Here is a 22,300-nt window from a genome sequence, read left to right on the forward strand (position 1 = left end):
ACGGAATCGATAGCCAAGGAACTTTAGACGAGGTCCGCCGACGCCTCCGCCGATTTGTCGGGCAAAACCCCGCGCTATTTTGAACTCACCTACCTGTGCCCACTATCAACGTCGAAATGGCCACCGGAAGCCCAACCAAAGACGAAGAAGCACCCCGACACCTGTTGAACCGGCCAGGATCATGGATCAGATCCGAAAATGGGGGTGCCACTTCGAGGGCAAGGACCCCCTGGCATTCCTCGAGCGTACGGAAGAGCTGTGCCTGGGCTACAGCTACACCGACGCCCAGATGCTGTTAGGGCTACCCGAACTCTTACGGGGAGACGCCCTGCTGTGGTATCGCAACATCCGCGATACCATAGCCAGCTGGGCCGACTTTCGCCAAGCTGTCCGCCAGCAATACCTGCCAAGCGGGTATGAGAGACAGATGAAAAGGACGATCCAGGGACGTCAACAACGCCCTAAAGAGTCCTTCCAAAAGTACGCCACCGAGGTCCTGACCATGATGCGGCGCGCCGGGGGATATTCACCCCTAGACCAACTGGAACAGCTCTACGAAAACATGGATCCGGAGTACCAATTGTACATCCGTCGGGCGGACGTGCTCAGCGTCGGGGATCTGAGCATCCGAGCCACCGAATACGAAGAGGCCGACCGCCGGAGACAGGAACGACGAAGGGACGTGCCGCAAAGCCACACCCCGGTCGTAGCTTCCGCGGTCTACAGTCGGGAGGAATGTTGCTGGAAGTGCAAGCAACGAGGACATACACGCCTGCACTGCCAGCGACCTCCGAAGAAATTCTGCTCGAGATGTGGCAAGGACGGGGTCCTCACCCGTGACTGCCACCCCCCGACGGGAAACGGGGTGCGGGCCGGAGACGTCGCGGCCGTCGTCCAGCCCGACTCGGCCTAAAATACAACCCGAGACCGCACCTCCGGATCCAGATCGCCGGACAACATTTGTGGGGCCTCCTCGATTCCGGCTCAGAGATCTCATTCGTAAACGCTGAAACGGCCCGCCGAATCAACCGCACACCGTCTAGCCCAGATCTCAAGGCAGCCCAGATACGCCTGACCGACGGGACGCAAGTCCCCATTGCCGAGACCATCGAAGCAACGGTCAGGTTACGAGGAAAATCGTACCGCCACCGCTTCTCCGTACTACCACAACTAGACAACGCCGTACTAATAGGCATAGACCTCTGGGCGAAATTAGGAGTCGAGCTGCGCCCGCCGCCCAGACCTGTCACCGAGACAACAACCAAAGATGGAATCGCGACAGCCAGTATCAGCCCAGGAACTACCAGCAAGGCGCTAAGGCTACAGGCCTTTCTAAATAACGAACTTCCAAAGTTCGAATCGGTCCGCGGCCCGACCGACAAAGCCACGCACCAAATTCGGCTAAAACCGGGGCCGCCCATTAAACAACGATATCGGCCCCGTAATCCGGCCATGCAAGCCGTGATCGACCAAGAGGTCCAAAAGATGGAAGCCGAAGGAGTCATCGAGCCCTCCACCAGCGCCTGGAACTCTCCGATAGTGCTGGCAAAGAAGAAAGACGGGACCTACCGATTTTGTATAGATTTCCGCCGATTAAACGCGGCCTCCGAGAAAGATGCATACCCGCTGCCTCACATTGCCGCCACCTTGGATAAGCTACGAGGCGCACACTACTTGTCCACGTTGGACCTACGCAGCGGGTATTGGCAAGTGCCACTAACTCCGGAGAGCCGCCCCGCAACCGCCTTCACGGTGCCAGGGAGAGGGCTGATGCAGTTCCGCGTCATGCCATTCGGACTGCATTCAGCACCGGCCACCTTCCAACGGCTGCTCGACACCGTGCTAGGACCCGAGTTAGAACCACACGTCCTCGTCTACTTGGACGACATAGTTGTCGCATCCCGTACTTTCGAGGAGCACCTAGGCCACTTGGCCGAAGTCTTTCGCCGCCTCCGTGACGCCCGACTCCGCCTCAACCCAGAAAAGTGTCACTTCTGCCGGCCAAGTCTTCGGTACCTCGGACACGTTATCGATCGGCACGGAATCCGGACGGACCCAGAGAAAGTGCAAGCCATTACCGATTGGCCTGCCCCCACGACCCTCCGCAGGGTTCGGCAATTTCTGGGGGTAGCGTCATGGTACCGCCGATTCATCGCTGACTTCTCCACTATCGCCGCCCCTCTCACTCGACTCACTAAAAAGAGAGCGCGCTGGACCTGGGCAATAGAAGAAGAAACCGCGTTCCGGAAACTCAAACAGGCCTTAACCACCGCACCTGTCCTCGCCTGTCCAGATTTTGCGCGACCATTTCTACTACAAACCGACGCCAGCGCCCACGGGTTAGGGGCCGTATTAACCCAACACCTCGGCGAAGGAGAGCGGGTTATCGCGTACGCCAGCCGGACCCTCAACGCAGCCGAGAAGAATTATAGCGCTACCGAACTAGAGTGCTTGGCTGTCGTGTGGGGTATACGCCGAATGCGGGATTACCTCGAAGGCTACCGATTCACCGTCGTGACCGACCACCAAGCTTTAAAGTGGTTACAACACATCGAGGCCCCTACCGGACGACTAGCCCGCTGGATGTTCGAATTACAACAACATGATTTCGACATCCAGTACCGGCGCGGGACACTTAACCAGGTGGCAGATGCCCTCTCCCGCCTCCCGGAAGCTTTGGCGGTGACCCGGCCGAAATGCCGGTGGTACCACCGTAAACTAGCCGAAGTACGGAGACATCCGACCGATCACCCGGACTATAAAATCCAGGATCAACGATTGTACAGGCATGTACTCCACGATCTGGACTTCCGGGAAACACCAGCCGAGGAGCAATGGAAGCAGTGCGTGCCTACAGACCAACGACCCGCCCTGCTTCAGCGAATGCACGACGACCCGGCCGCCGGGCACCTAGGCATTTCCAAAACATTGGCTCGTGTGGCCCAGCTATATTACTGGCCCGGCATGTTTCGGGAAATTGCCCGGTACGTCCGAGGGTGCGCTAATTGTGCGCGGCACAAGGCCAGTCAACAACGACCGGCTGGTCGGATGATGGCCACCTCCGTCCGCGCACCATGGGAACAAGCCGCCGTAGACCTGATCGGTCCCCTGTCTCGATCCACTAGCGGCCATACCTGGCTATTAACCATACAAGACCGGTTCAGTAAGTGGATCGAGATGGTCCCGCTTAGAAAAGCCACCGCCGTAGCCGTAGCCCGAGCACTCACCGACCGCCTGATATACCGGCACGGGTGTCCGGTCGCCCTGGTGTCCGATAACGGGACTTAGTTCGTCGCGCAACGCATTAAGGCCTTGCTAGCTTCCTACGGGATGCAACATCGGACATCCCCCGTGTACACTCCGCAATGCAATCCGGTAAAGCGAGCGAACCGTACGGTTAAAACAATGATCAGCCAGTACGTAGGCCGGCGGCACAAAGACTGGGACGAGCGAATCCCCGCCTTACAGTTCGCCATCAACACCGCCCGACATGAGGCCACCGGATACACTCCGGCCTACATCCTGCACGGCCGAGAGCTCGCCCGCCCACATCCAGAGGATCGACCAGGAACCGCACCAGCACCAGGACCAAGCACCCGCCAGACCCAGTTGGAGGACGCCTACAAGGTGGTCCGAATCCACCTCGCCCGGGCCTTCCAGCGGCAAGAGAAGCCGTACAACCTGCGGCGACGAGACTGGCGACCGCAGCTGGGCGAACGCGTCTGGAAACGCGACCGCCCCCTGTCCAGCAAGGCCAACGCGTTCAACGCCAAGCTGGCCCCGAAGTACAGCGGACCGATGACTGTCCGGAAGATCGTATCCCCCGTAATTGTTGACCTCAAGGACGCCCGAGGACGATGGCACCGCCACATCCATGTGCAGGACCTCAAGGCGGCATCCGAGGAAGAGGACGAGGAAACCGTCGGAGCGTAGGACAGGGCCAGCCGCCGTGATTCCTCCAGCGCCATACCCCCCACGCCATCTCGCGGCTCCCTGTATCAACCTCCCGACTCGGCCGATAAGATCGCCGGGCGAAGGCCCGAGCCCGCCGCTACGGGCCCCCCAGCGCACCGCGCGCCATCTCGCGGCGCTCCCGCGACTAACCACCGACACAGACGGGCCACGAGGTCCGACCCCCCGCCGCTAGGGTCCGCAGGGGGAATTCGGTTTTCTCGCATTCAAAGACCCCCCGTAGGGGTATATAAGGGGGGCCGGGTCAATGACCCGGCTCATATTGCTGCGATGAGTCAACCGACCATCAAAGCGCTTTTTGGTGATATCTCCTCCTCGGAGGAGAGTGAAGGAACGGCTGACGAGCCAAAGGGGCCGCCTGTCAACCAGGCCCCAGCGGCGTCGGTCCGGCTCCCTCGACCGGGGGTCTCGGTCCAGCGGTCGGACGTGCAGCAGGAGCGCCGAAGGGCTATCCTGCTGACCGCGCCGCCGCCACCGCCGGGTCCACGGCCGAGGGGAGTTCGGGCCGAACTACCGCGGCGTCCCGCCGTTCCTCGGGCGCAGCCAGCCCGGGCCCTCCCCGAGAGGGTGGCGGGGGTGGGCGCCGTCACAGCAGTGGCGGCACCCTCCTCCCAACCACCAGCTCGGGAGGTCCGCAGGCCGCCTCCCGCGTCGCCTGTTGTCATGGTTACCCTTGACGACGGGCACGTGGTGGCGGTCCCGTGGCACTGCGCCCACGCTATTCGGAAGTTCCGAGCCACCTCCCCTACTGGACGGTGGATAATACGGTTCGACCGATTCGGCCGACCACGTACGATCCGCCGTCTAGAGAGGGGGTAGTGTAACGGCGTGTCCGTTACTAACGCCTCGCGGGCCGATCACCCGCCCGCTACTTGAGGCTATGGCGCCTAAGGCGCCCCTAAACACAAAAACATAACTGATACACGGGTCACCCTACCCCAGGGGCGCCCCACTACAACCCCCAGAGGCGCCCCACTACGACGCCGGCATTACCCCCACCACAGCCTCGATGTAGAGTGGGGGAACCGCCGGCAGGGTATATAAGCCGGCTCGACGGATGAGCCGGCACCAGTCCTGTTCCGGACCTCCTAGCCAGGCAACGGGCTTCTCGTTGTTACGCCGGGTTTCCCGGTTTCCGGTCTCTTCCTGCTACACGCCAGGCAACGGGTTTCTCGTTGTTACGCCGGGTTTCCCGGTTTCCGGTCTCTTCCTGCTATACACCGGGTGACGGGTTTCTCGTCATTACGCCGGGTTTCCCGGTTTCCGGTTTCTTCCTGCTATAGGCTATACGCCTCCGTACACCGTATCTCTAAGTTATACCGGGTAATTTGTAAATCTTTTCCGGACACCGCTACTGGCTATACGCCTCCTTATTTTGTTTATACCGAGTAGTCAATAAGTTTCTCTATTTAGGGCTTTATGCCAACAAACATTTCGTTTATACCGAGTAGTCAATAAGTTTCTCTATTTAGGGCTTTATGCCAACAAACATTTCGTTTATACCGAGTAGTCAATAAGTTTCTCTATTTAGGCTTTATGCCAACAATCATTTTGTTTACTTGTTTCTTTTAGAATAAACCAAAGCATTGTTAATAAGGAATAAGCGAGTCTGAATCTCCCCCTTCCTCCCGAATCCTGGAACCGGCGAGCCGATCCACGGCGTCGGGAAAGGTGAACCGTTACATGTTTATATGTACTGTTTATAATGTTATATATATATATATATATATATATATTTCTTTTTCTTTTTGTCTATTTAATCGTTATATACATTTATGTGCATAATAAATAGGTATGTAATATTTTGTGTATTTGTGCTGTATGTAACAGCCCAGATAGCACGAATGTCAGAAAGATCTCAATTAGAAATCTTATCAAAGATTGCTTTCCGAGCTCTCAATATGATTTCTAATAGATTTAAATTTGTAGAAGTCTGTTATAAGATTTCTTTAAGATATCTTGTTTGAGAAATTAATTTTACGAGATCAGTAAGAAATCTTTTTCCAGCTAATTTTATGGATTTCTTATTGAAGACAACAGAACGTTATCTTGTATATGATGTATTTTAGATTTGTTCGCGCGCTTGCGCATTATATTAATATGTATAGTGTGTTCCAGTGTATAGTGTATACTCAATGCTTTCACGTGTTCTTTATATGCAGCTACAATTAACGTATCGTTGTCGTGTTGTCGATTGATTTATGATTCAGGTAAGTTTATGATGTAAATATTAATTAAACAATAAATGCTACAAAAAATACAAGATGTAAAATATTAAAGTAATGAATATAAAACCAATTTTTTGATAATATAATCGATTCCAAAATTAACACAACCAAAAATGTTTAACATATGATCAAATTGCATTTATTATAAATTAATTTTATAATATCAACAAAGAATATGAGATACAAAATATTCATAATAATATATATAATGTATTTATACACATATAAATTATAGGACTGGATATTTTATCAAGAAGAAGAGAGACTAGTCCATAAACTGTCTCAATAAAACTGATTCATTACTGTACGTGGAAACAGAAACTTTTATTGAAAAGATAAAACTTATCGAGACGTTATCGTGTCTGCAGATAAACATATATACATATACAGGTGAGAATAATTTAATAATTATATTTATTTATTTTTTATAGATTTATATGAATTTTTCTGTAGTAAATTTTTAAGTAAAAATTATTGAAATGCAGCAGTAATAAAACACAAACTAATATAATAACAATAAGTGTTATATAATATCCATGTTATAATTTGCCACTCAATTAGTAATATAAAACTGTTTCAGAGATTATGATCAATTCCGGGTAATTGTACAATCTTTGACGTACAAGAAACAATTCAAAAATGGCTACAACATGCAAGTGATCGAGTTCGTTATATAGAAAAAAAACACGCTCAAATATAATTTTAAAATTTTGGCATAAAAATTATATTATTTTTTCTATTTCATAATATTTTATTTTAATATTATTATTTTTTTCATAATAGTTTATTTTTCTTCTTCACATTTTTATTTCTATTAAAGTTTTATTATATTTACGATCTTAATTTAATATATATTAATCTATAAATATATATTAAAAATGTTTATTTTATTATAGATTAATATTTTTTTTATTTAATCAAATAATTTAAAGTTTAATAATCATTTTTTAATTATTATAGTTAATTAAAAATCATAAAAAGCATATTAGCATTTTATATTATAAAAATATATTATATTATATTTTATATATTAATATAAATATAATGTTTAAAAAAGTTTATATTTGTATTTAAGTATTCAAAATACACACACACACACACACATATATATATGTATGTATGTTTATGTATATATAGTAACCCCTAAATGGGCATAATATTATCGTATATTTTTATTTGTGAAGATTTCTCATATAAATAAGAATTTTCCTTTAAGCTTCAATATTTACTCTCAACATATTTAAAATCCCTGGTAAAATATTTAGCAAATAAACTCTCGGAAGAGAAATGTATGTGAATGAAGGATGAATATAATATGAAAGAAAATTAATTGTCTCTTGTCTTTCATCAAAAAATTCCCTTTGGGGATCTTGCTAAATATTTTACCAAAGGCATATTTTTTGTGTCTCGAATGTTTTAGAATAAGTTTTATTGGCATCATCAACATAAACTTCTAAAAAGATCTAATTTAATATATCTTTTTGATTTCTATTACGAGATATCTCAAAAAAGTAATCTTTTTGATTTCTATTACAAGATATCTCAAAAAAGTAATCTTTTTGATTTCTATTACAAGATATCTCAAAAAAGTAATCTTTTTGATTTGTTTTATAAGATATCTCAAAAAAGTAATCTTTTCGGTGACTTCAGAAGAAATCTTTTTTTTCTCTAAATACGACGCATAAGAGCTCTTTCTGATCTCATTATGTTGGCTTTCGAAACCAATTTTTGGATGTCCAAATCTTGAAGAAGAAAACTTTAAGAATTCTTTCTGATATTAATTGGCTATCTGGGATGCTCCCTTTCTACTCAATCTGCGACCAGATAGGGGCAAACGTTTATTTTTGTTTGCACCCATTATACACTATATATTTAATAAATATAAAAATATCACTTTTAAAATATCACAGTATGTCTATCTATCACAATATTCGACACGTTATCACACGTTATAACGGTCGAGTCGCGCACTGCGTGTAAGCACGTATAGTACGTACCGCGTCACAAGTGAACCATCCCGCGCAAATATATGTCATTGCGCGCACACGATTTTGTTTACAAATATGTATATATAGGGTGTCTACATGCTACATTTTTAGCATGTACCCAATTTTTGTTATATTTCGCAAAATTATAATTACACAATTATTTAATATAATTATATATAAAAAATTTTTTCCCGGGTTGTATGTGTCGTAAGAAAATATATGTATAATTGATCGTTTGCATTGAATGTCACTATTTTCTGAAAAGTAAAAAAGAGAGCTCTCTCTCTCTCTCTCTCTCTCTCTTTCTTGATCCTTTATGCTTATTGTTAGTATTCTATCAATTAGTAATCAATGCAATCAATCATATCGTTTTACGGCAACAGCCAGTTACTTGTTCACTCACTCATTCATTCTTTTAAAATATGTCCATTTTTATACATAATTATGTAAATTTATATATAAAAAATAAGGGTGCATATATAATCATGTCAAATTTGTATATAAAATATATATATTTATATATATAAATAAATAATTATTTATTACACTTGTATATATATATATATATATATATATATATATATATAAATTTATATAATTATATATAACAAGCACTTTTACTTAATTATATATAGACATATTTCATAATATAATTCTGCGATTATACGTATACTTTTATATATTTCTATATAATGTTATATTATATATTATATACACAAATTTTTGTCCCGGGGTATTTTAAACTTTTATTTTCTTTTTCTTTTCCCATTCTTGTCTGTCTTTACATGCATGTTATTATGTTGTATGTGTATCATGTATAATTTGGATTTGTATGTATGTTGAGAAGATTGGAATAGATAAAATTTTATTACTTCATGTTTTTATATTATAAATGCAGCTTTTTGTAAATATCCGAAATAAATAATTTTTCTACAAATATTTTAAATTTATCAAAATATTTTTTTACTGCACAATTAGACTAATATATTTTGCATTATTCTATCTTTATTAATTTTTTTCATAATAAAATGGATTTTATTGAACAAATAATAAATAGTAAGAGAATATATAAAACATCTAAAAGAATATATTTGTATAAACTAAAATATTTGTGAAATCTAAATTTTGTTTAAATTAATTTTCATAAAAATTGTATTTTAAAAATTTAATTTAAAAAAGCTGCATTTATAAAATAATTTATTCTAATCTTCTCAACAAACATACAAATGCAAATTATATATTATGCACATACAACACAATAACATGCATATAAAGACAGACAAGAATGAGGAAAGAAAAGGAAAATATGAGTAAAAGTAAAATCTCCCGAAGAAAAATTTTTTATATATAACAATATAAAATTATATAGAAATATATAAAAGTATACATAGAATCGCAAAATTATATATGAAATATGTCCATACATAATTAGATAAAAGTGCTTTTTATATATAATTGTATAAATTTATATATATATATATATATATATATATATATATATGTTTGCATAGAGTATTTTAGCGAGACCGGATGAAATGTTTTAATATCTTTGTATACATAGGTTTACATTGGTCCATAGATGTATACATAATGCAAATAATTTGTTTACATATGTTATTAATAAAGTTATTGCGAAAATTAAATACTGTATCTGTAGAGTATTTTATTGGTACCGTTTTTTTTTTGGTATCGTATATTAACGGTACCTTATATTCATATATACAGAGTGTCCGAAAAATCGCCTACTCTACTTCGGGAGGTGATTCAGGACAAAAAAAAAAGAAAAAAATGTTATATAAACATAGGTCCGAAAATAAGTCGTTCCCGATTTATAAACACTTTTATGTTAAAAAAATCATTTGTAGTACGCTTGGCAACCCTCTTTCTTAATTTTTTCTTAAATTAAGAAATTCTTAAATTAACGAAAAGCGCGCGCTTGTGTTGTCTAGTATATTAAAACATGGAATAGTATATTTTTATGAAATAACGCGAGCAAGCTTTATGGCGCCACATTTTTGTTATTGGCGTAACTGTTAGTATAAAACGTATTTACATTATATTATTATTAATTTCATTGTAAAATGATTAATGTTCACGATACGTGTAGCTTATTTTATTTTACTTATAATTACAATTTATCAAATTATGGATACAATAATACGAGTAAGTTGTATGACGCCTAATTTTTGGTATTAACGGGACCACACAAGACATTTTCATTTTGCATATGTATAAGCTGATTGGCTACTCAGCTTTTCGTTGCAACATAAGTCTTTTGTGCGAAGAAATCATAGTGTGGCAATTGAGGGCTAAAAGCGAATTGTAAAAAAAATACATTAATATTTTAATGAATATATGACATCAAACTAACATCATTTTGAATTTTCTGTTCTTCTTGGGTATTTCAAGAATCTTATTATTTCTACGTAATTTAAAAAATTATATTATAACAAACTTTAAGTAATGTTATTTTTCTGGAAAATTTGCGTTAATATGATGTAAATGCGCATTATATGAAACGGTCCTGTCAACAAAATTTTGGCGCCATAAATCTTGCTGACGTAATTTCGCAAAATTGATCAATACTATTCCATCTTTTAACAAATTCAAATATTAATATTATGAATATAGAAAATGAAACATGGGAGCATGTGATAGGAGAATGTGGGGGAGAAGGGGGGAAGGGAAACTGGTGGGAAAGAATGAAGGAAATACTGCAGGAAGGAGGAGAAGGGGAAGGATGGATGAGAGAAATAGAGAAAAAGAGGGAAGAGGGGAGAACGGAAGAAAGGAGGGAGGGAGGGGAAAAGGAGGAAGGAAGGATGAGGAGGAGAATGAGTGAGGTATGAATGAGGTGGTGGAGAATGTATGGGGAATCGGAAGCCGAAGCGAAACGATAGGTAGGGACGGCTCTTTCTCTCTCTAAAGTAGTAGATAAGTAGGTTAAGGTAGAATTAAGTTATTTGTAAATTAGATGTAAGAGTAGAGTTAAGAGTAGATATAAGTAACATTGTAAGAGGTTGTAAGGTTGGGGAACGCTCCTTCAAAAGCGCCTTCAATCCCTTAGGGGACGAATAAAGAATTGAATTGAATTGAAATTGAAATATTAATATTTAATTAGATAACAAAATGGATGTCTTATGTTGGTGCTAAATATACGCATATTTTTTAATATGGTGTAAATAAACGCATTATATCAAAGGTCCCGCCAATAACAAAAATTTGGTCCCATAAAGTTTGTTCGCACTGTTTTGTAAAAATTCTCATTAATACAGCATTTTAGCATACTATTCGAATATTAGAAATAATTATTAAACAAATCGATTTTCTTATGTTGATACTAAATACGAGTTAAAAATACGTTGAGTTTACAATATCAACTTATGAGAAATTCGCTATATTGTTGGTATTATAATTGTGTTATTTCCACGAAAATTTAGAAAAATAAATTAAAAATTGAAGCGAACTTTAAGTTGTATTATTGTTTCTCTTGAAATTAGACGTTAATATGTTGTAAATGTGCATTATATCAACGGTCCCGCCAATAACAAAAATGTGGCGCCATAAAAGTTCGCGTTACTTCGTGAAAATTAATACTATTCCATGTTTTAGCATATTAACTAAATATTAATAACAAAACGTTGGTAAACGTATTGATGAGATTATTTATTTTGAAATACTTTACAAATAATGTATATATATTTAAAATCGACTTATCTGAAGAATTTTTATCTTCGGGCGAAGTTGCGTGGGGGGAATCACAAAAAAAATAGAAACTTGTTTCAGTGAACAAACAAATATATATATATGTATTAACCCAACAGTACACAACGTTTTTTTTTTCGCTCTCTTTGCGGTTCAACTAACACTTTGCCAAGACTGTCTTTTCTACCCGAAACGTTCGCCAGGACCGTTGCCACGAGTCTGATACGCACGTACGGTCGCTGCTTCCGCGTTACCGAAAGACGCGCGCGCTGCGCTATCGGTCCTCGAAACCGCGAGCGCTCTTTCTTTCTGATCAGGCGCTTCGCGCCAAGTTCGAATCGGGATTATTTCTTTTCTAACATTATCGATACAACATCAACTTAACAGAAATTTGCTACGTGGTTAAAGTATTATCAAAAAATTTTATACTTCAAAAATCGTTTATTTCCACGAAAATTTGAAAATTTATAACGAAACAAACTATAAATATCATTTTTCTAAGAATTAGGCGTTAATATGATTAAATACGCATCAAACCAACGATCTCGTCAATAACAAAAATTTGTAGACATAATAAGCTTGCTCGCGCTATATCGTGAAAATTGACACTATTCCACTTTTTAGCATATTATTCAAATCTTAATATGCAATTATTTAACAAAATCGATGTCTTAATTTGATGCTTAATAAACGTATGCTTAATATGATGTATGCGCATTATATATTTGTTATTAGCGGGACCGTTGGTGTTTATAACAATTGACCCGTTCGACTACAAACGAATCGAAAATCACTACAAACAACTACAAACGATTCTGAAGAAGACTGCGCAAGCGGATTTGCGATATCTTAATGTTGGGTGCGAGTCATTTAAAAAAATTTTTTTTTTATTAATTAAATTAACTACAAACGAAATTAATGTTACTACAAACAACTACAAACCAAATGCTATCGATTTCTGTATTAAAAAATTAATTTTGAAAAAGTCGGGTGCTAAGTTCACATAGGTAATTTTTTGGCTTAAAATTTTACGAATCAGGAAAAGCAGTCGCTCGGAAAGCAAAAGACTCAAGTTCGTTTCCCGATTCAGCGACATCGGATCGATATTTTTCTCGGCTACAATACTTTAGGGGGGTTAAATGGGAATATAGGAATAAAAATCTCGATTTGAGATTTATTCCTAAATAAAGCCTTAGCAACGGACCAAGCAATCTTCGTGCTTCGTGCACAATTAAGAAGTTATAGCGAAAAATTAATTTTCGCTATCTGACGCACAAACATCCGAATTCGGCTCATATAACCTATTTATTTCAAATTATACATAATGTAATGTTTATGCTATGTTTTTGATAAAATACGTTGCAACAAAAAAATTGCTACAATATACGGACCGTATATTAAAGGGACACGAAATTATACATGGTTCCGATAAAATATAATGCATTCACATCGGCTTTTTCTCAACTGTCTTGATACACTACGGAACATGAAAAGTATTATTAAGACCGTCCTGCTAAGAGCCGAAGGTCCCGCTAAAATACGTTTCAATAAAAAAATGGTCCAGCTAAACTACATAACATAAACATGTATATTTGTATTGAAGAGTAATTATTTATTTTTTATTCTTTTCTCTAAAATATAAAATATATAATTATAAATGTAATAAACAGTTATTAACATATAGAACACATATCATATTGTTACTTATAAAACACATATCACATTGCTACATGTTTTCTAGTTTCTGTACTAATTTTATGTCAAAAATAATTTTTTTTTACAAGCTGATTGTGTAAATTAAGAGATATACATATATATGTATACAAATATATAATATAAAAAATATTTGACAACGCGTATCAAATAAAAAATACATATTGATTTAATTACCTGTAACAAAAATTTGTCTATTATCTTGCAAATAACCATTCTTAAATTATTAATTATAGAAACTTCACGTAGGTTTTTAATAATTAATAACTAAAAACTTTTTTCGTGATTGTTTATATTGTAGAAAGTTTTTGTTCAGGACTTAATCTACATATATTTTATATCCGATACCAAAGATACTCTGTATACATATATATGTAAATACTATATGTGAATATTTATTGTAAAAATAAAATTAGAAGAGAACAGTACTTTTAAGAAGTACATTTATGATAAAAATAAGCTGCATATAACTATTACATATGTACTATTCTATTCTAATGTCATTTCGTTACATTTCGCAAGTAATAGAAAACAGACTTTCATATAAATTCATTGTTATATGTATGTAGCAAATTGTTTTATGTTTGATACTATCGTCAAATATTCTACGTGTATATTTTAAAAATAAAATTAGAAGAGAACAGTACTTTTAAAAAGTACATTTGATGAAAATAAGTTGCATATAACTATTACATATGTACTATTCTGTTCTAATTTCATTTCGTTACATTTTACAAGTAATAGAAAACATACTTTCATATAAATTCATTGTTATATGTATGTAGCAAATTGTTTTATGTTCGATACTATCGTCAAATATACTACGTGTATAATTGTTTTAAAAATAAAATTAGAAGAGAACAGTACTTGTAAAAAGGTACATTTGTGATGAATATAAGTTGCATATAAGTATTACATATGTATTACATATTCTATTGTAATTTTATTTCTTTAGATTATAATCTAATTCTAATTATTCTAACAATAAGTTATAAAAACATACTTTCTTATAAACTTATTGTTATATGTATCAAATAAAAAGAAACATTTTGTCAATAATATCAATTGTGATATTGCATTTGTACTACTTATGTTAACTTTATATCTACATCAACAAGTAAAAAAATAAACTTTCTTCTAAACTGATTATTTTTACATATATAAATGTACATATGTATATGTATATATATATACTGCACATACGTATATTAGCTTTTATTGCACTTCATATAGTACTATATTTCTATCAGTCTTGTATTAAATTAAAAAATACTCTTTTAAAATTACCCAGATAGCAAGTTGCCGGCAGGTTGTTATCAATTTGCTCGAATTATTTTGCTTAAGTTGTTTTCCATATTGAGGAAAGCGGCTTCCGATTTTGCCTATTAGATTGTCGATTGTTATTGCTACCGATAATTGTGAACAACTTGAGAGCAACTTAAGAGCAACAGTTGCTGTCTTCAGAACCGTTTGTATAAAAGTTATTGGAAATTACAGAGCAACATGACAAAAACAATTTGCGGTAACTAGTGTAGGCAACTATTGTCCGTATAATGCCTTTATGTTAATCTAAACGAAATTACTATTATCTCGATGATAGCAACATAATGACAACTGAATGAAAACTTGTGTCAAGCAACGATTTTCTTTCTTATGCCAAGGGACGCTTTGCTATCTGGGTATTTTTATTTATATATATGTATGTATACGTATATATATGTATACTATTTTTATTGCACTATATGTTGTACTTTTTCTAACAGCCTTCATATTTTTTGCAATAGTCTAGTAGTCTTTTCAATAAGTTTTCTAATTGTTTTTTCCATTATATTATAAACGATATGTAGCATCAAACTAAATCAATATTATCTAAACAAACTAAACGTAATAAATGATATACGTATCATTAAATAATAAACTTTAACAAGTTTGACAACTATGTATATAATTATGTTTAAATTTTTATTCGCTTCATTTTAATACGTTTTTGATTGTGTATCCATGTTTTAATCACAGGCACGCTTCGATGTCCCAATGTATCAGTATGCTTTTTAATCAATTTTCCAATTTCATTGAATGTAGGTAATTTGTTGTCATTGGAATTTATATAATGACCAAAAGCATCTATAACGATACGTTTTTCATTTTGTGTCCATCGACTGCGACTAGATACTGGAAATATTAAAATATTTATTACATATATATACACATTATACATAATTTTCTAGATTTACATATAATATTTAATTGACATTTTATAAAATATATCAAGATTTATATTTACAGAGTATATGACGAAAAGTTTTGAATTAAAAATATACATGTAAATTAGGTCATCCAAAGCAAAAAGTTTTTTATTTTGTTTTGCAAACTATGCAAATTTCAGAGTTATTAATTAAAACATTCTTTATACATATATGGTTAAAACTTAAAATTTTTCGTGGCTTGCTAAATAATGGTAGATGACTTTTGTTCAGAATGATCAAATCTACATGTATACTTTTTACTCAAAACTTTTCGATATACACCTTAATATAAATAGAAATATATATACAGAATGGATTTTTTGACAGTTTAATCAATCCACTGGAATATTTCAGAACTCCTAAGTTTAAGACAAAAATGTTTCAAGTAAGAGTTATTTGATGTTGAAATCATCTGACGGTGATCTTTATTTGACTACATGAATCGAAGTCCTGAGGGTTATATTTCAAGGTACACTTTATTTTTTGAAATAAAATCACTATAATTTTATATAAATCGATTTCTTCTATTTTGCATAAAAAGTTATGAGTGGGATGACCATAAAGTGATTGATTAGTTTACAAGATATTTTGTATTTTATTGTGACATAATTTTTCATCAACTATGAAATATCTTGTAAAATATTTATTTTCCGATACTCTTTCCTCAATACTTTTATGCACAAAATAATAAGAGAAATTAATTGGTGCAAAGAAAGCACTGTTGTTTTCAAGAAAAAATATATAGCTTCTAGTTACAAATAACATATTTTTAAAAAAACGACTATGTATTTTTTTTACACCAATTGACTTCTATAAATAAAATATAAAATCATAACCTTTGTACATATATGTATATTATTATTGCAAAATAATATTTTACTTACTCTTTTTGTTTTGTTGAAAATTTTGTAAACGACGTTTCTGATCAACCACTTTTTTCTTAATATTTATCATGTTTTGATCATTTTGCATATTATCATCTAAATGATTAGTATCTGACAATATATCATTCGATGATGGTTCATCAACATCTTCATCTACATTTACATTAACAGAAATTTACATTATATTTAAGTTAACAGAATTTATAAATTCTAGCACCGGTATTCATTGTACAATGTTATATGTAAAACTGTTTTAATTTTATCTTTAGATACTGTAAACGCTGTTTTATTATATACTACATATCATCTGAAAATAAACTTAAGACAGCCTTAAATATAAAATCAAATTACGAATGTTCTCTTATATCAAAGAAACCAATATGACCTTAAGTTTTAAATTAGATTCATTCTTTAATCACTACTTGACTAAAATGTGATTTAAAAAATTAAATTTTATTTGTGAAGGAATAAAGTACCTTGTTGAAAATCTCGAATGACTTTTCTAGATGCAATTTCTTTATTAATTGTATCATCGTGAGTTTCTGTAGTCTTCGCTGTATTTTCAACATCTGAAAGTTCAGAGTCAGAATCATCATTACTATCACTTTCATTTATATCGGCTCCTTGTGCGGCTTCCAGATATTGAGATATTTCTAAGATTTCTTTTTCAATAACAGGTTGTCTATAGTGAGATAAATGAATTTTATCGGCATGGCCCATAAAATTTGCAAGCGTTGAAACTTCATTTTCAGATAGATTATAATGAACACAAATTGTTGCTATATGCTTCCGTAATTCAGTCGCACGAATAGTTTTCTGGATTTTCTGCGCCACTATCTACTGCATATTGCCGTAATAAATCACACGCTAAAAGATATCGGTGTTTATCTTTTTGAAGCGAAGGAAGACCAAATAGGTATGGATTCTTCGAAGAAACTTTTGCAGCCTTTCTATGCTTTAAAATCATTTCGATGCAGTCTCTTAATTCTTCTGTTAGTAAGACTGGTACCGTTCGTCCAAGTTTACCTCTGAGGGTAAATCGCACATATCTTTTAGCAATTTCTTTGGCACGTGCTGAAAGCGCTTTATACATGTCGTTTGTCTGATAATTAATACCTTGATACGCCTTATAATCCTCGATTAACGTCCTTTGTATCTCTCCGGCTCTACGACGATTAAACACTTGTACTGAAGTCAATGTAGATTTCGTAAGCGAAAGCCATGCATCATAGCAGAACTTTTCTTTCAAAAAATTATAAGCTGTTTTCACGTTCTTGTTTTAGAAAATTATGAAGCTTAATAATATCTGCTTTACAGGGGTAACGTAATCTTTTACGTCTTAGATTTCTAGTCATTGTTTCTGATATTGTTTTTGATATACGTGTTGCAAAATCTTCGGTAAATACTTTCAAAAAGTCTTCAGCCACGTAACTTCCTTTCCTTGTCTTCTTTTCTAATACATCGATTGATTAAAAGTTTACCCACTTCTTTTAGTAAACCTCCAAGTCCAGAAGCCAGTGAAGGAGTTTTGAAAAATTTTCCACATAAAAATAAACCGGCTAACGTATTAATTGCTTCAATGCAAGTATTGCTGTATCGGGGGAAGTAAATGGAAGCAAAATCCGTAATATCAGAATTTTTACATTTTATTACTTGAAGCAGACGACCCATCCTTCTTAATTTTTGTCTAATCAATGCATCATTGTGTTCAGATGTTTTATATTTTTCGCACTGTTGATTACCAAATGCTATTATTAATTCGTCGTAACGGATATTTCTTACTATATCATCTTCTCGTAAAAGTGGGAAAACTCGTAATCTTAGAGCATTGCTTGCCTCATTATGTATACGTCCTATTATTTGTCTTCCTAAAATTGATATTGATCTATTATCTTTAACTTTAATCATTTCTTTAATGCATCTTTGATAGTGATGTCTGCTTGTAACTTTTAGAATGAAAGCTTTACATTTTGGACATACGACGTATTCAGAAGGTATCCTGTTGTATTCTTTCTTTGAACGTCTTTCTACTAATAATTCACCATCATTTCGTGCACAATCGGTATTAAAATAGAAATCTCCACGTCTACGTATCGTTTTCTAAGATCTTTCTTCGTTCTGCATTCCCTTTTGGCATGTGTTTAAATTTTTGAACTTCTAATTCATTCGCATGTACTCTCTCAAGATGACGAGCTATTTTGCTCTGAAACGTATTGCAATACATACAGAAATGCTTCTGTTTCCTGCACCAACTGATGTAACAAACATTCAGTGTCATCCCGAGCACATTTCCCAGATACGTTAGTGACATTGATATGTCTAATCCACTAGAAAGTATTTGCCGAACTGTTAGTTTCTTTAGCAAAAGAATTTCTTGTCTGATTCATCACAGGTTGAACGAAACTTTCATTAGACGAAGTGTTGATGGTACGTAAGATGGATCCTCATCGCTAACATTTCAATGTTGTTTTCCCATAGTATTATTATCAAGACACGCTAAAAGAAGAGAAAAATATGCATGTTAAATAACAAAAAAAAATTATAGATTTTTTAATACGTAAGAAATTATACAGAATGCTTCGTTAAAAAAGATTCACACAAATATTTCAGAAACTTTGTTATTTTAAAAAGTAATTTAAGTAAAAGTTATTTGTTGTTGAAAGAGTCATCTGATGGTAATATTTATTTGATTTTGCATCAAAATCCAAATGTTATTTCAAGATAAACTTAATTTTTTTAAATCACTGTAAATAATTTTTATATCGATTCCTTCTAATATTTGGAATAAAGTTGAAGGATAATGTGATCAAAAAGTGAATAATTGAGATATGTTGTACTTGTATATGACAATTTCACATAAACTATAAGTTCTCGTAAACTATTAACTTTTTGGTCATCTTACTCTCATAAATTTTTTATACCTAATATTGCAAAAACTTAATTTATATAAAAAATAATAGTGAAGTCCGTTTTAAAAAAATTAAGTTGACCTTGAACTAAACTTCTGGATTTTGATCTAAAGTCAAATAAAGATCATCAAACGAGTTCCTTAACATCAAATAACTTTCACTCGAAATATTTTTTAAGATTAAGCAAAAAGTTTCTGATATATTTCTGTATATCTTTTAAAATGGGTTACTCAGTATGATTCATATAGTTAACGAGATGCTAGACGCCAGTATAATTGCTTTTCTAATTTACTCTTTATTTATTATTGGTTAAACATACCATTAGAGGAGGTGAATAGTTTTCAATGTGAAAATATAAATGCAAATGAATGGAAGGCTATCTAATATTATAAAACTCAACAAGAGTTTTCATGTAACTTTGGGCAGTCTTCCATTCATTAGCGTTTGTATTTTTAGTGTTAAAAAACCAGAGTAACTTTAAAAGCAGTTATTTCTGAGTTAGCATCCCCTTTAAAGTTTCAAGATATTTACTATAACCGTCCTCGTTTGATGACGTCAGAAACGAGAAATCGCATTCAAAAGTATTGCAGTATATATATCTAATAAATAAAATATATATATAGAAATAAAAGGATATATCCATAAACATTTGCAATCGATTTAGCAATTTGTGAAATGTTCTTATGAGTATCTTTTTTGCTGTGTTAGTCAATAAAAAATTGTAAAATTAATGTAACATCAAAATCATGCAAAAAGATCAAACAACTTTCACCTGTTGTTATTTATTGATTCTTATAGCAAAAATTACATCTTACAGTAATGAAAGTTTTTGGAGCATTTTATAAATTCATTGAGTTGATCACATATCGTATTACGGATATACTTTTTTATGTCAATGTATACAGTAAGAAGTTCCAGCATGTAATTTCTTGCTTCTGACGTCATCAAAAAATAAAGAAGCCTTAATTACCAATTAAATATATGTATACATAAGCATTTTAATTATATTAAAAGAAGATAATTTATAAATGAAATATACTTATATTAAAACAACAAAATTTGTTGAAAATATTGAATAAATATAACAAGATCGTATCTTCTTTAAAATTAAACAGGTGCAGACAGATTCTAAGCAAAGTCTTTTATAAATTTTTGATGTCAAAATGGTAACTTTAACATAAGATCAGGTTCTATCTGACGATTTTGCAAAACTGTTGCCAAAAATCTGACATAGCCAGCTGACATTTTAAGTGCAAATCAAGCAAATAGTTATAAAAAATATATTTTTTTTCTAACCTTCATTGAGATTTCCATCGTCATCCTGAATGCCTATATCTGATATGTTTAATGATGTAGATGACATGTTATATTCTTTAGTAACATACTTTGTTGTCTCATCTACAGATTGAATAAACTTTTCTTCTGTGTTTGATACATAAGGTGGATTCTTATCATAATATTTTTTGAAATGTCTTGTATAATATTATTATTATTGAGGTATGCTAAAAAGAGTAAAGAATAAGGATTAAATATCACAAAAATTATACATTTGATTTTAATATATTAAAAAATTGATATTAATATATAAAAAAATTATATTATTTACATCAATAATTAATAACACAAGTTGGACAATTAAAATTTTTTTGGACTATCTCAAATAAGCAGGATATCTTAAAAAGATTTTTGCACAATGAAATCAAATTCAAATTTGTCTATTAGACGTAACACTTTTGACTAAAATTTCGTCGAAGGTTTCAATGATTTTGAGATAATTTATAACATTATAAATAATAACAAATAATTTTTAGCGCTCTGCTATGTTAAATAACAAATTTAAAAGATAGTAATCGGCGACACAGAGCAACCGCGGATGTCAGTGCGCGAAGACCGCGAAAATTTTGATTTTTCGCTGTCTTATACCTGTGCACAAGGCACGAAATTTCTTAGCAATATATCGAAGAATTATTTAGGAACAATCTCTTGGTTTTTGAGATCTTAATTCCTACGTTCTTTTTACCCCCCCTAGAGAGATGTAGACGAAAAAAATATATCGGTCCGAAAAAGTCGCTGAATCGGGACATTATAAATAATACTTTTGCGTGTGGCATTGATTAAAATTAAAAAACTTCTCTTTTAACGAAATTAATAAATTCGGTTTTCAGCGCGCAAATATCCTTCAGGTTTACTATATCCAGTACGAGGATAGTACGAATAAATAAAATTTGTTGCCTTGTGTAACCAAATACATAAAAATTTAAGTTATATTGAAAAAGATTTAATAAATAAGTTATTTTTTTATATTTAAATTTAAATAACAGAATAAATTATACAAGATCGCATCTTGTATATTTTCTGCGTTTACATTATGTGTTATTGCAATTTAATATAAATAAGAAGTCAAGAACGATGGAAAATTACTTTGATAGATTGATGATCAGATGTATCATGTATTTTTCGTCCTTTGTTGAAATGGTTTTCTTTGAGACTATATAGCTTACTTAAACAACATAGAATTAAAGAGAAATTTAGAATTTGCAAAATATCTAAAATAATTGATTTTATATAGTACACATCTGCATCGTGCATGGAATGTATACAAAATATATCTATATATGTTTATTATGTTAAAACTAAATCAAGTATAAATTCTTA

At 35.3% G+C, this 22,300-nt stretch overlaps 1 protein-coding gene, 1 long non-coding RNA gene and 1 pseudogene across 2 annotated transcripts; 2 read left to right on the forward strand and 1 right to left on the reverse strand.

Moving 5' to 3' along the window:
- The first annotated feature begins 3,405 nt into the window (after positions 1-3,405).
- On the forward strand, positions 3,406-3,933 carry LOC146720693 (uncharacterized). The gene has a single exon (XM_085488126.1). The coding sequence runs from the start codon at positions 3,406-3,408 to the stop codon at positions 3,931-3,933; it is 528 nt and encodes a 175-aa protein (XP_085344252.1).
- Positions 3,934-6,119: 2,186 nt separating this feature from the next.
- LOC114930776 (uncharacterized) lies at positions 6,120-6,799 on the forward strand. Its single transcript, XR_003819534.2, has 3 exons — positions 6,120-6,182; positions 6,436-6,590; positions 6,781-6,799. It is a non-coding gene; the product is annotated as an uncharacterized LOC114930776 (long non-coding RNA).
- Positions 6,800-17,189: 10,390 nt separating this feature from the next.
- LOC146720694 (uncharacterized) lies at positions 17,190-18,644 on the reverse strand (annotated as a pseudogene).
- Between the last annotated feature and the right edge of the window lie 3,656 nt (positions 18,645-22,300).

Source organism: Nylanderia fulva, unplaced genomic scaffold (assembly GCF_048542155.1).
Source record: "Nylanderia fulva isolate GAGA-0341 unplaced genomic scaffold, ASM4854215v1 Scaffold636, whole genome shotgun sequence".
NCBI classification, from domain to species: Eukaryota; Metazoa; Arthropoda; class Insecta; order Hymenoptera; family Formicidae; genus Nylanderia; species Nylanderia fulva.

Excerpts from the sequence above, each read along its gene's own strand:
- LOC146720693 (XM_085488126.1), top strand. The coding sequence starts at position 3,406 with ATGATCAGCCAGTACGTAGGCCGGCGGCACAAAGACTGGGACGAGCGA.